General features: G+C 39.9%; 1 protein-coding gene across 1 annotated transcript; it reads right to left on the bottom strand.

The window, feature by feature from the left end:
• Positions 1-4,317: 4,317 nt before the first annotated feature.
• On the bottom strand, positions 4,318-10,790 carry LOC121950886 (histamine H3 receptor-like). Its single transcript, XM_042496973.2, has 3 exons — positions 10,515-10,790; positions 9,875-10,041; positions 4,318-5,070 (listed from the first exon to the last, which is right to left on the bottom strand). The coding sequence occupies exons 1-3, from the start codon at positions 10,759-10,761 to the stop codon at positions 4,318-4,320; spliced, it is 1,167 nt and encodes a 388-aa protein (XP_042352907.2). The 5' UTR covers positions 10,762-10,790.
• Between the last annotated feature and the right edge of the window lie 908 nt (positions 10,791-11,698).

Below are 11,698 nucleotides of genomic sequence, written 5' to 3'. Positions count from 1 at the left end.
GTAAGGCTTGGCAGCCGTACTGGGCTGAATTTTAAAACTAGAGCAATGATGCTGGTATCATCTGGAACCAAAAGACCTGAGGAATCCAGTGGTGACAACCATGTCATGTTCCTTTGTCCGCAAATAAAACACTCTAAAGTCAGGCTAAATTTGGACGGTGGAAAAGAAGCATGGTCACTTCACAGAGGTCCCTTGACCTCTGACCTCATGATATCTGAATGAAAATGGGTGCTGTGGGTACCCACCAGTCCTTTACAGGCATGCCCACTTCCTGTAAGTCCCATGCAGCTTTTTGCTGTCATTTGATACCTAATCAATACAATTTGGTAAGAATTTCTTTACCTTGTCAATATGGATTTCAGAACTTTTCTGAAATTGAAAACGTGATTAAAAATATGATTCATCATGATTAACTACTGAAATTCTACAATTAATTGCAATTTAAAAAATCAATTGTTTGACTGCCTTGTAAATTTAGTTAAATATTTCAAGGCAATTGGTTTCCTAGATTTTGCCTCTGAAACGTAGTGAAGTCAAATCAGTGTGTCAGATTTAACAGTGTAGGAAATTCACAGATGATTTACAGGTTTTGCGAAAACCTTGATGCCTCTTCCACAGCCCGCCCATGTGTCCATCTGTTAGAAGCGCTGAAGATCTGGAGTGAACTGGATTCATTCAGCAGCAGAGGCCGTAGTGACTGGTGCTTGAAGGCCTGGGTGCCAGCTGACGGAAGCCGCTAATTAAGAGGGCTGGGGAGCCAGTGGGGTGCCTTATGAAACAGGGGCACCTGGGTTTCACAAGAGGGGGCCGGGTATCCATCAGTACTCATCTGTGTTGAAGACTATGGTCCGCTCCGTTGCTACGCCACGTAGCACTCTTTCACTCAAGCATAATGTCGAATACGGCTCGCACAAAAGCCCTCCCCCCAGTGCCCTCTCTCAGCTTGTTTGCCATCACAGAGGGAGATGTTATTGCATGGCATGATGAAATTGTATATGTCAAGGTGCATTTCATTCAGATACACCTAAATGTAGATGCAGAACAGCTGTGAATGGTCACAGTCAAATGCACATATGTAAAAAAAACACACATCTGGGCTCCCACATGCATAACTTAATGTTCCTCTCCTTTCTATTGTTCATTGAGTCTTCTTTGCTGTCGGGTCAAAATGTCTCCAAGTAATCTAACTAGCTCTGACTTAAGAGACAATATAAGGTCCGCCATGAGTTCTATCATTACTGTTTTACCCACCGCAGGCAGACACAGCTCTCGACCACCACTGAACCTGCCATATTGCTATCCAACCTGACCCCACAGATGCAGTAAACCTAAGTGAACCGCAGTTTCGAAAGTCGACAGCAATAACCACTGCAGAATTGCTTTTAATCAACGTCTGAAATGAGGGTGACTTGAAGCGTCGCCCCATGCTGATTAAATGTAATTGTTTAATTGCCAAGTGCTGGGAACCCATCCTAAGAGGATTCCAATGGAATTATTTAATCTCTAGTCAGGAAGTACACTGCAGGAAAAAGCAGGGGGAAAAACGGAAGAACGGAAAAGGCAAAAATGAAGCAGAAAATAGTCCTTTTTTTTCTTTTTGAGTATGTCCCTCATGAAATATTAAAACTGCAGTTTACATTTGGTTAGCTGAGAAAGTGAACAGCCTACACGGAGGGGAAGATGTACACTAAGTGATGCTAGGACTTCAAAAGAGGTCACAGTTTTGACCTGTATCTGCAGACTAAAGTGGTTCAGTCTTGTCTGCCAGTTCCTTTTAATATTCCAGCTTAACTTGAAAATACTAGTGTAGCAAACTACTGATATTAAGTGTTTTTTCCTTATGCCAAACATTACATTACTCCACATCTGTCACCTTTTATTGTTGACTATTGTGTAGACCAGAGGATATTTCCAGTTTGAAAACAAGAGAACTCAGCATTAAGTCATCCTAACAAAGTGCTAAAGTGGAAGCTCTGAGAGTTTAACTATTCATAGACTCTCATGGGGAAGTTATAAAGGCCCTCTCCCCCCTCCGATCACTGACTGAGTCTCTGCTAATGGGACTCTATAAACTTAAGGGGCACAGGTGCGCTCCATTTGGGGTCACAGCTTTTAGATGCATTGCTTGGGGTCACAGACATCCACACCCCCCATAAACACATTCTCACACTGAATAGGATTAAACACACACACACACACACACACACACCTCTGCACATAATTAAAATCTCTCATCTGTATTTTTCATGGCGCTGCTCCTGCTAGTCCAATTTAAGTTGGCATGATCCACAACACAGCCTCAGTCAGCCAGTTTGGCACACATGCCATGACATTTCAATCTATCAACAAAATCAATAGCAGTAGTCCTCCTAATATAACTGCACACAGCGCGAGTGTTCCTCACAGCTCTCGCTGTCGCATTTAGATACACAGGGAGTAAACCCGAGCACGCCATTCTGCTGATAAATGCAGTTCTGTCGTCCCGAGGGAAATGTGCTTGCATCCCTCTGGTCAGAAGTGTGCCTCCGTCCCCCCACCACGCCACAGGCGGAGAGGGAGCGAGGAGGTGTGGGGGGGAGCAGAGGCCTGTCCCCGCAGCTGTGCCCTTATTCCCAGCACCTGACCAGGGGCCCAGATGTGCACACGGGCAACAGCAACAATTTGAGCAATGTAAGTCCCCTGTGGGACCCAGGCACCTGCAAATGTAACCCCACTATCAAACATGATGGCGTAATTACAGGTCTAATAAGTCTACATCTGGAAAGAACTCATTTAATCTATCAAATCAAACGCACCCAGACTGGGGAACAATACAAAAATGGTATTGCACTCTCAGCATTTCATCTGCACATCAAACAAAAGCCACTCGGCACTTGGCAGTGACCCAATTAGCCATCAGGTAGACAGCAACTACATTTAAAATGCATCACAGAGCTCAATTTATTCATTTAATGTTGTGCATAAAGATCCTCAGCCAGCAACAGAGATGTGTTTACTTTTGGATATCCTACATATAATTGATTTAATAAGCACAAATATTTGTACATTATACTATATCTTTCATCTGAGCCAAGAGGACAGAGAACATTTAGGCTACTACTCTGATATCTAAGTCACACAACCGAAAAAATATGGAGCACTGAAAGACTATAAAACATTTGCTAAAACATAGGATAAACTGCAAACTGTTCAAGTTTTGCAATTAAATGTGACACTTTGTGACAGTGAAAAGACTCATTGTGAAAGAAAAAAGAGAGAACCGTGCAATTTTATAGACCTATGATTGTTAGATTATATTCTTTGATTACAATGTCAATCAGTCAGAGTCCTGCTGCAAAAATAAAACACAAATTTAAACGACAATTCAAACACAAACAGTAAAGTAAAACAGCAAATGGAAACCGAGGACAATCTCAGAGACAGACTTCACTCTGTGATGAATCTCATGCTCGAGCGCCGCGCACACACGGAAGCTGTGAAGGTTAATGGTGACATCTAGTGGCACATAAGGATGCACGCATCTGCTGATCACAGTCGAATGGTATTTTATCATTGCTTGTAAACAGATTACTTCTCTCTTTTACATACTGTCAGATGCTTATAAAATAAGCGTAATAAAAATAATGATAAAATAAATCATCATTAAAATAAATGTTGTCTTTTGTCTCATTGTTTTCCTACATTAAAGCAAAGGAGCTCTTTATTAATTCACTTAGGATGCAGAAATGTAATCCATTATATATAATAAAAAAGAACAACAACAACAAAAAATGTTTCACATTTCATTTGACATACATTTACACTTAATGGCACTTTTTGTTTTTCTTCACTGTGTTGTAATATGAATTATTAATAGTAGTAAATTTTCAAACAGCAGAGGGTGATATTGATCTGTTTTACTTCAGCTGAAGCAAAGATGTCACAGTGAGGGCAATATTTATCTTTTTACAAACATAAATCCTCTTTATAATTTATACAACTTCAAGGTACACGTTGCATAACATAAAGACAACATAATGGATGAACTGCTTTCAAGCCTGTATTGATTTCATTTTATAATTTCATAATTGTTTTGTTGGCATATTCAGACAGATGTTTACTTTGGATGTGAGCACAGTCAATTGTAAATAACATCGCACTGTACAGTAACAAGACATCCAAACAGGGAAAAGCACAATTGAAAATGGTCTATATGACAAACTGTGGTGCACAGTTTCATTTTGCTGAAACTGAGTAATTTATGGGTTAGATTTTGAATATTTCCATCCATAGTTTTGGCACATTGTTTGTCACCATCCCTCCATGGGTATCTGCTTGTCACTGGCCAGCACGAAGGACAGATGATGGGGGAGTCGTATGCCGCCTTGGGCAGAGGATCTTGCTAAAGGCCCTGCGGAAGCTACTGTGGCAAAGTGGGTACAGGAACGGGTTAATAGCCGAGTTGAGCCACAGGAGCCAGAAGGTGACCTCGTACCAGTGATGCTGGATGCACCGCCCTCTGCAGGCAGCACGGATGATCATCAGTAGGGTGTATGGTGCCCAGCAGATGGCAAACACACACACTATGATAGCCAGGGACTTAGCAATTTTCTTGTCCCTGGACAGACGGCTAGGCTGGGCAACCCTGCTGGTGGAGGGATCTAGTTTACCCAAACTGGGAGAGGAGCTCTGGGAGTGGATAGAGCCTCTTACAGCCAGTTTCATCCCAAACCCCCAGTTGTGGGACAGGGGGATGCCTTTCCCCTGGGCAGAGGCAGGCTGGCTCAGTTGAAGGTGGAGCTGGGCCTCCCTGCTGTGGAGCCTCCTCCTGCGTATGCTGAGGTAAATGCTGAGGTTGAAGAAAGCAACAGAGATGAAAGGAGAGAAGAACTCCAGCATGGAGGCACTCAGCAGGAAGTACCAAGAGTAATAGAACTCCGCAAAGCACTCATCTTTCGGCACGCGGCTTTTGCCCACCACCAGCTCCCAAAATATGATCGCTGGGCCGTACAGGACAAAGGCTAGCACCCAGACAGCAATCATCTTGATTATGGCTTGATGAGTCATGCCCTGTCTGGCACGGTAACTCACCTGCAGTAAATATAAGCAGAAATCACAAAATATACTGAGTAATAACACCAGTGTGGGGTCACTTAAGTCTTTGCACAATTGCGACAACTTACAATGATTGTATAAACAGGGCAAGATAGCAATTCATTCTCCTAAAGCACACTGTCTTTGGTCAAAATGTTCTTAACAGCAGTGGTGGAAGAGGTATTCTGATTGTTTCCATCACCCTTTGAAATCTGGATCAACATCACTTTTGAGCAGCATTCAGATGCCTTTTACAGCTATTGAGTACAGCAAATGTTAAGAAAAGTAATTATATATACCAAAGAACTTGGCAAGAAATGTCCTGTAAATTGCAAGATATTAGTGGATTTAGAATTTATTTTTTAAAAAGTTAGGGGAAAATGTCCAGAGAACTATATATTTATAATTATCATAGATATACCGTATATTTAAAGCTACTTTACAAAATTCTTATAATTTTTAAGCTTTTTTTCCCCCAGGTCATTTCCTTTTTTTCATTTCCAGGTAATTTTCTTGTACTTTTTACTAATTTCTTGCTAATTTCCAGGTCACTTCTTTTTAAGCGGCTCATTATCTTTTTCCCATGTTTTTGAAAGCAATCAAGCCATTTTGCTCAGTTTTTAAAAGGTTAAGCAAAGAGCAATAAGTGTAAAAAAAAAAAAAAAAAAGTGCATTACCACTAAGCCTCCACCAAAATATTAATTAAAACACCAGAAGTCCATTGTTGTCAACTACAACAAAGTGCTCCAGGGTTGATGTTTTTCTGTAGGCTGACACTGACGTTATGTCATCCTGGTTCCCTTGTCAAAAAGCCTATCGTATTTTTTTCATTGGAATTTGGATTATTGCAGAAAATAAATGCTGTGATAAACTTTTATGATACTTACAAGTTTTGTTTAGGAAGATAATCTCCACAAATGAACACAACTTTTATGATTTCTGAAGCCTTAATGCAATTGCACAGTCATGTGACTTAATGTTGTCACCACAATGAAGCTGTAAAGTTGTGTTTAGCCTCATAATGTTCTGTAGTCTAATTTAGCCACTTGTTAACAACCACCTTTTTTTTAGGAGTGTTAAAATATTAACTCATTTTTGGGTTTTAGGAGTCATACCTGGAGCACTCTGTTGAGGAGATAACCATAGAGGAAGTGAAACCTATGATCAGAATAGTCTCTCTTATGTCTCTTACTCACATTGGGTTCAACTTTGTAGTGAACCTGAACTCCCTCAAGGACCCCTGGGGGTCCGCAAACCCCTGTTTGAGAACCACTGCTGTAAAGCAATTAGTGATTTAACTGTAGCTGTCAAATGGAGTAAGTGGAGTAAAAACTGCAACATTTATTTGAGAAAGTAGCATAAAGTAAGAGTAATCAAGAACATTTCAAATATCTTAAAAACCAGTGGTGGAATGTAACTAAGCACATTTACTTAAGTATGATTTTTTCCATTTGATACTACTTTCTATTTCTACACCACTACATTTTAGAGGCAAATATTGCACTTTTAGATTACTGATACAAAATAAATACAATTACATCGACTAATAAAATGTAATTCTATAGCTTAATCTACCCAGTAGTATAAAAAGCAGTTAATATTAAGCCCCAGCTTTTAGCAGCCGCAATATCAAAATTAGGAACACATCCGTGCATCATTTATTACAATCAAGGTTCACATACAGTATATTCTTAATAACTACTTTTACTTTTGATACTTTAATTACATTTTGATGATATTACTTTTTAATGTCTACTCTAAGGAAAATGTTGAATGCAGGACTTCTTGTAACAGAGTAATTTTACACTGTGGTAATGCTATTTTTACTGCTATTAAGATCTGACTACTTGTTCCTCAACTGTTAAAAACTGTCCTTAAGTACATATTTTAGTAAATTTCTCAAAACACAACTTCACATCTCCTTGAAGTCATCACAGCACAGTGGTACAATGAATATAGAGGCCATCCCTTTAACCAGAAACTGTAGCTTTAAACCACCATGTCTACAAAAAACTTCCATTGAAACCCTTAATATTCAGGGACACTGATGAGCCCACACCTGAGAATTATATAACATATTAACACTGAGATATTTAATATGTACCCTTTGAAAGATACATGGTGATGTGTTTGTGGAGTCACATAATATTTTGGTGGAAAAACAGTGCATGTGCACATTATGCATTGCAGAAAAGTGTGTGAATGGGTGCTAAGTCGATGGAGCACCTCTCATGACCACTTGTCTCAATTAGTGTCACGTCCTATGTCCCTGTCCCATTCTTGTTCAGCGGGCAGCATCCTTTACACCCTCTCCAGCTGCTCTGATGCTTCTGTTCCAAGTGACCAAAACCGAACTGTAGTTCCTCTTCAAAGAAGATGGAAAAATGGTTCAACTTACTTTTGTATAAATTAACTGTTATACAATCATTCTTGCTGCTTCATGTGTGATGTTGCATCAAGTGATCGTGAATTCATTCTGAAGTTTTGCATATCTTTTTAAAAAGGTTACATTCCTCCTTAGAGCTGAATTCACCTTACCTCACTCTTATGATCATGAGTAACACGTAAACAAGGATGTTTTCTAATATTGCGCAGCTTTGTTAATGCAAAGACATTTCATCTAGCTGCCAAACATATGCATCCAATCTGACTCCACATTTTCTTTCAAAAGACAAACTTTGTCCTGTGGCTGGTGACAATCCTTTGTCTTTCAATGTTCAGAGAGAAAGCTTTTAGGAAAATGCTGCTTGGCAGCCGGTGGGCTGTTTCTGCTGTGATTGATCTCTCCAGGTTGGAAGGACCATGGCACGGAGGAGGATCTCTATGATCAAAGCTAGCTAATTAAAGAAGAGGCTCTCTTTCTCTCTGGTGTTATTTGTATTCATTGCTCTGATGTTAAGTGTTTGCTTGTGAAAGGAAACAGAACACTCTCTTTGTCTACTATGCCAAGCCTCATCCCACCTTTGAGTTAACACACAGTGTATAGAATACAGTCAGTCGGCTAATGCACAGACAAGACCCGACGAGAGGTTCAAGGGGCCTGAGAGCTGCAGAGATTTGCAAATGTATTCTAACGTGCCAAGACAGGCAGAAAATAGAAAATGGACATTAGTGATGTTGTACAATTGTGCTGCAGAAAAATAAAGCAGTGGCACATAGTTGCATGGACACAGCATGAATAATTGAAATCTGCTGAAGTGGAAATTAAAAGTGCTTCAGTAAAGACATCATATGTTAGACTATTAACATTCTACGCATTTTTTGAAACCCAGTCCCTCCCAAAGTCGAAATGTGACTTTTTCTTTTTTTTTTTTTAAATCTGCATCATGGGGAAGGGCTATAATTAGGGGTGGCACTGGGCCTGAATGGGTCAGGAATGATTAACCTCTGCAGATGGGCACATTTGGGAGAATGAGGTGGCACTGCCCCTACCAATGACCTGGGAGACTCACCAGTCAGAAATTAAGCCACAGACCACAAACAGTGAACATTTGTATGGTGAAAAAGGAAGGGGTTCTTTAACTTTAACCATTGTACAACAGGGACTCTCAACTTGCTTTGGCCGAGGGCCACTTTTGCAAAATTATAGGAGGCTGGGGGCAGCTAATAAACAAACTTGACTGCAAAAAAAAAAACAAAAACAAAAAACCCGTTTTTTAACCTTTTAACATTTGCTGTCTTTGCTAAGAGGCAAATCCAGTCACAGCACCAGGAGCGTTTCTAGGATTCGAGGACATTGGGGGGCGTAGCCATGACATCTGCCAGAGGGTCCTGGGGGTCCATCCAAGTCGCTTTTTTGATGCTTTTTTACGCACTCTGGCACCTTATTTACATTCAAAGTATAAAAAAATCCACTGTGAATCTGTTTTGTTTTTTTTTATGAATAGGAAAATGGTTGGCAAGCCTCCTGGCATCCTATTGAGGGCCAGATCTGGCCCTTAATCAATAAGCTGAGTATCACTGTTATAGACATATATATGTACAAAGAGAACAGGATACAGCATTGTATGTGGAGCCCCATGTATTATTTTGAAAGTTATTTAGTGGAGCATAAAGCCAAAATGGTTCATCTGCTATATATAAAGTTACTCGGATGATCGGCACTGCTTCTGCACTGAGCTGAGTGGCCGAGCTGGCCACGCTCAGTTTGACACTGTGAACTTGAATAGAGATAAAATGATTCACTTGTGCTGCTTTTCAAGACTTTCCAATTGTTATCACACCAAATGATTTGAATCAAATAGTGAAATGAATCATTTTGTGGGGGCTGTGACACTCAAAAAATATATTCACTAATTTACAGATGTCTCTTTTGCAATGTAAGTCTTTGCAAAAAAAACCCCAAAAAACCAACAACACTGTATTGCCATTATGGAATTTGGCCTGGTTTCTAACTTGGCAACATAAATATTTTAAATTGATCCTTTTGTATTTCCTGTTGCAATGTTTGTATCTGACAAGAAATAAACAAGGGTCAGAGCTGCTCCCGTTACAATAGAACCGCAAAATGTCTCTACTTTTTAGCATTTTACTCAAATAAAGTGAAAAAAAGATTTTATTTCTGTCAAAATTGAAATCAAAAAGGGCAAATGATCCTGACAAAGTTTAGAATGAATTACAAACATCCTCTGATTTACCTTTACTTGACAATAACATCTATTGACATGATTTCCCACAAATAAATAAATAAATAAATAAAAAATGTCACGCTAATGTGCCACATGTATGAGTCACAACCCTAAATCTACTTTTAGGATGACTGTTTGCTTCACATAGTTGAGGCACAGGATGTTCAACTCACTGCTCTGGTGACTGACAGGAAGCGATCATAGCTGATGAGGACAATGTTGAAGACAGACGCGGAGCAGAGCAGGTAGTCCATGACCAGCCACAGCTTGCAGAGCCCCCGGCCCAGAGTCCACCTACCTGTAAGGATGTAGGGCATGTAGACTGGGATGCAGAACGCACCTGCAGACACAGTTATTGAAAAGGGCTCAGAAGACATACACAGTACATTTTGTAGTTATGTACAGTCATAAATGATATATAAGGAAAGAGTTATCATCAAATCTATCTCTCATTTACTGAACTTTAAATGAAGGAAGATGATTAAAAGTAATGACTAAATGTAAGAGGACATCATAGAAAGATTGCATACGCACAAAAATAAAGCAATGCCATTGTCAAAGAAAGAAAAAAAAGAAAACTGTATCAAGCACACTAAATATACTGTTGTTCCCATCAGTTGAACTAATTTTCAGCTGCTTAATTTCTTAATGTAGAACAACTCATATACTGGTACACATCTGGATTACAGGGAGACTGACTGGCATATGCCCCACCTGTCATATGTCAGCATGGACACAATAACACAATTAAAGTTTACTCAACAGTCTGTTCTTCCAAGGTCTATTTAAAAAAAAGACCAAGGTTGGACTTACCGACAAGAAAATCTGATATTGCCAGATTCAAAAAGTAGTAATTGCATTGTCTTCTCAAACTCTTGTCCACTTTAAAAGCCCAAATAACCAGCGCGTTACCCAAAACTATCACAATGACCAAAGTCATCATCATCCCCATCAAAACGACAAACATGGGTCCCGAAAACACGAAGCTGCTCTGGACTCTAGTTGAGCTGTTTCCAAAATAGTATCGACTGGAGTTAGAATCAGTTTGCTCCACCGACATGATCCCGATGTGATGCTAAATGATGCTAAATCCTCAGCAGACCCGCGCTGAAAATAAAGACAGCAACAGGTGCCAGGCGAGTGGACACTGCATCCCACAGCCCCATGTATGCACTAAAAGATTCGCTTTCCTGTTGAAACACTGAGCACACAGTGTCCAAGACAATCCACGAGAGAGCGCACGACGCCCTCCACAAAACGCAGCGTGGACACACAAGGAATTACGCACTGACCAATGTATGATCTAAGGTAAAGTCTTGCTGTTATGAGATTACTTATCTAAGCAAAGTAAAAACTATTGTTATCACACACTGAATCAAGTGCCAGATAATGATTAAAGCATCTTCAACCAGTGTAGCCGATATGAATGAAGTGAAATGAAGTGGTTCTCTTCATTAATGCGTAATTAAGAGTTAGTTGCAACACCAAAGTGTGATGTTACTCTATTGCGCACATTGTTCAGTGAAAATATATTTTGCAAGCTGATGTTTGAAAGCTTATATTATATCAGAAAATGAGATTTCCACTTATGGGCATTTTGGCTGACGTCAGCGAGTCAATTTCTTCTTCATCTTTTTCTTTTTTTGAAATATTCGTGCTGTGAATCCGCAGTGAATCTTCTCCCTGCTGAAATCCATTCTCTCATGTTGGATTCACAGGCACACCGTCTCTCAGCAGCGAACACAAATGAAAAGACTTTGCTTGCGCACATCACAACACAAGCAGCCTACAAATTTTAGTTTTTGCCTCACATGCGCATGTATTCTGTGGGTGAGTAGAAGATATGACACAAGACATGAATATGAACAAGGCGTGCTGAAGGTACGGTACAACCAAACCGTGATGACCCATACCTCATCCCACACTGCACAGGGTATTAGAAGAATTACCTTTCATCTATAAAATATGACAAAACTACCAGAAGTTGGAATAACTTT

The sequence above is a fragment of the Plectropomus leopardus genome, chromosome 12 (genome assembly GCF_026936395.1).
Source record: "Plectropomus leopardus strain MGB_pleo_1.0 chromosome 12, ASM2693639v1, whole genome shotgun sequence".
NCBI lineage: Eukaryota > Metazoa > Chordata > Actinopteri > Perciformes > Serranidae > Plectropomus > Plectropomus leopardus.
This window is presented reverse-complemented; position numbering and strand designations above follow the sequence as displayed.

Coding starts and splice junctions, on each gene's coding strand:
- LOC121950886 (XM_042496973.2), bottom strand. CDS start 10,761: ATGTCGGTGGAGCAAACTGATTCTAACTCCAGTCGATACTATTTTGGA. Junction 10,042..10,514: donor AATATCAGATTTTCTTGTCG/GTAAGTCCAACC, acceptor CTGTGTCTGCAG/GTGCGTTCTGCATCCCAGTC. Junction 5,071..9,874: donor TCCTGTCAGTCACCAGAGCA/GTGAGTTGAACA, acceptor TATTTACTGCAG/GTGAGTTACCGTGCCAGACA.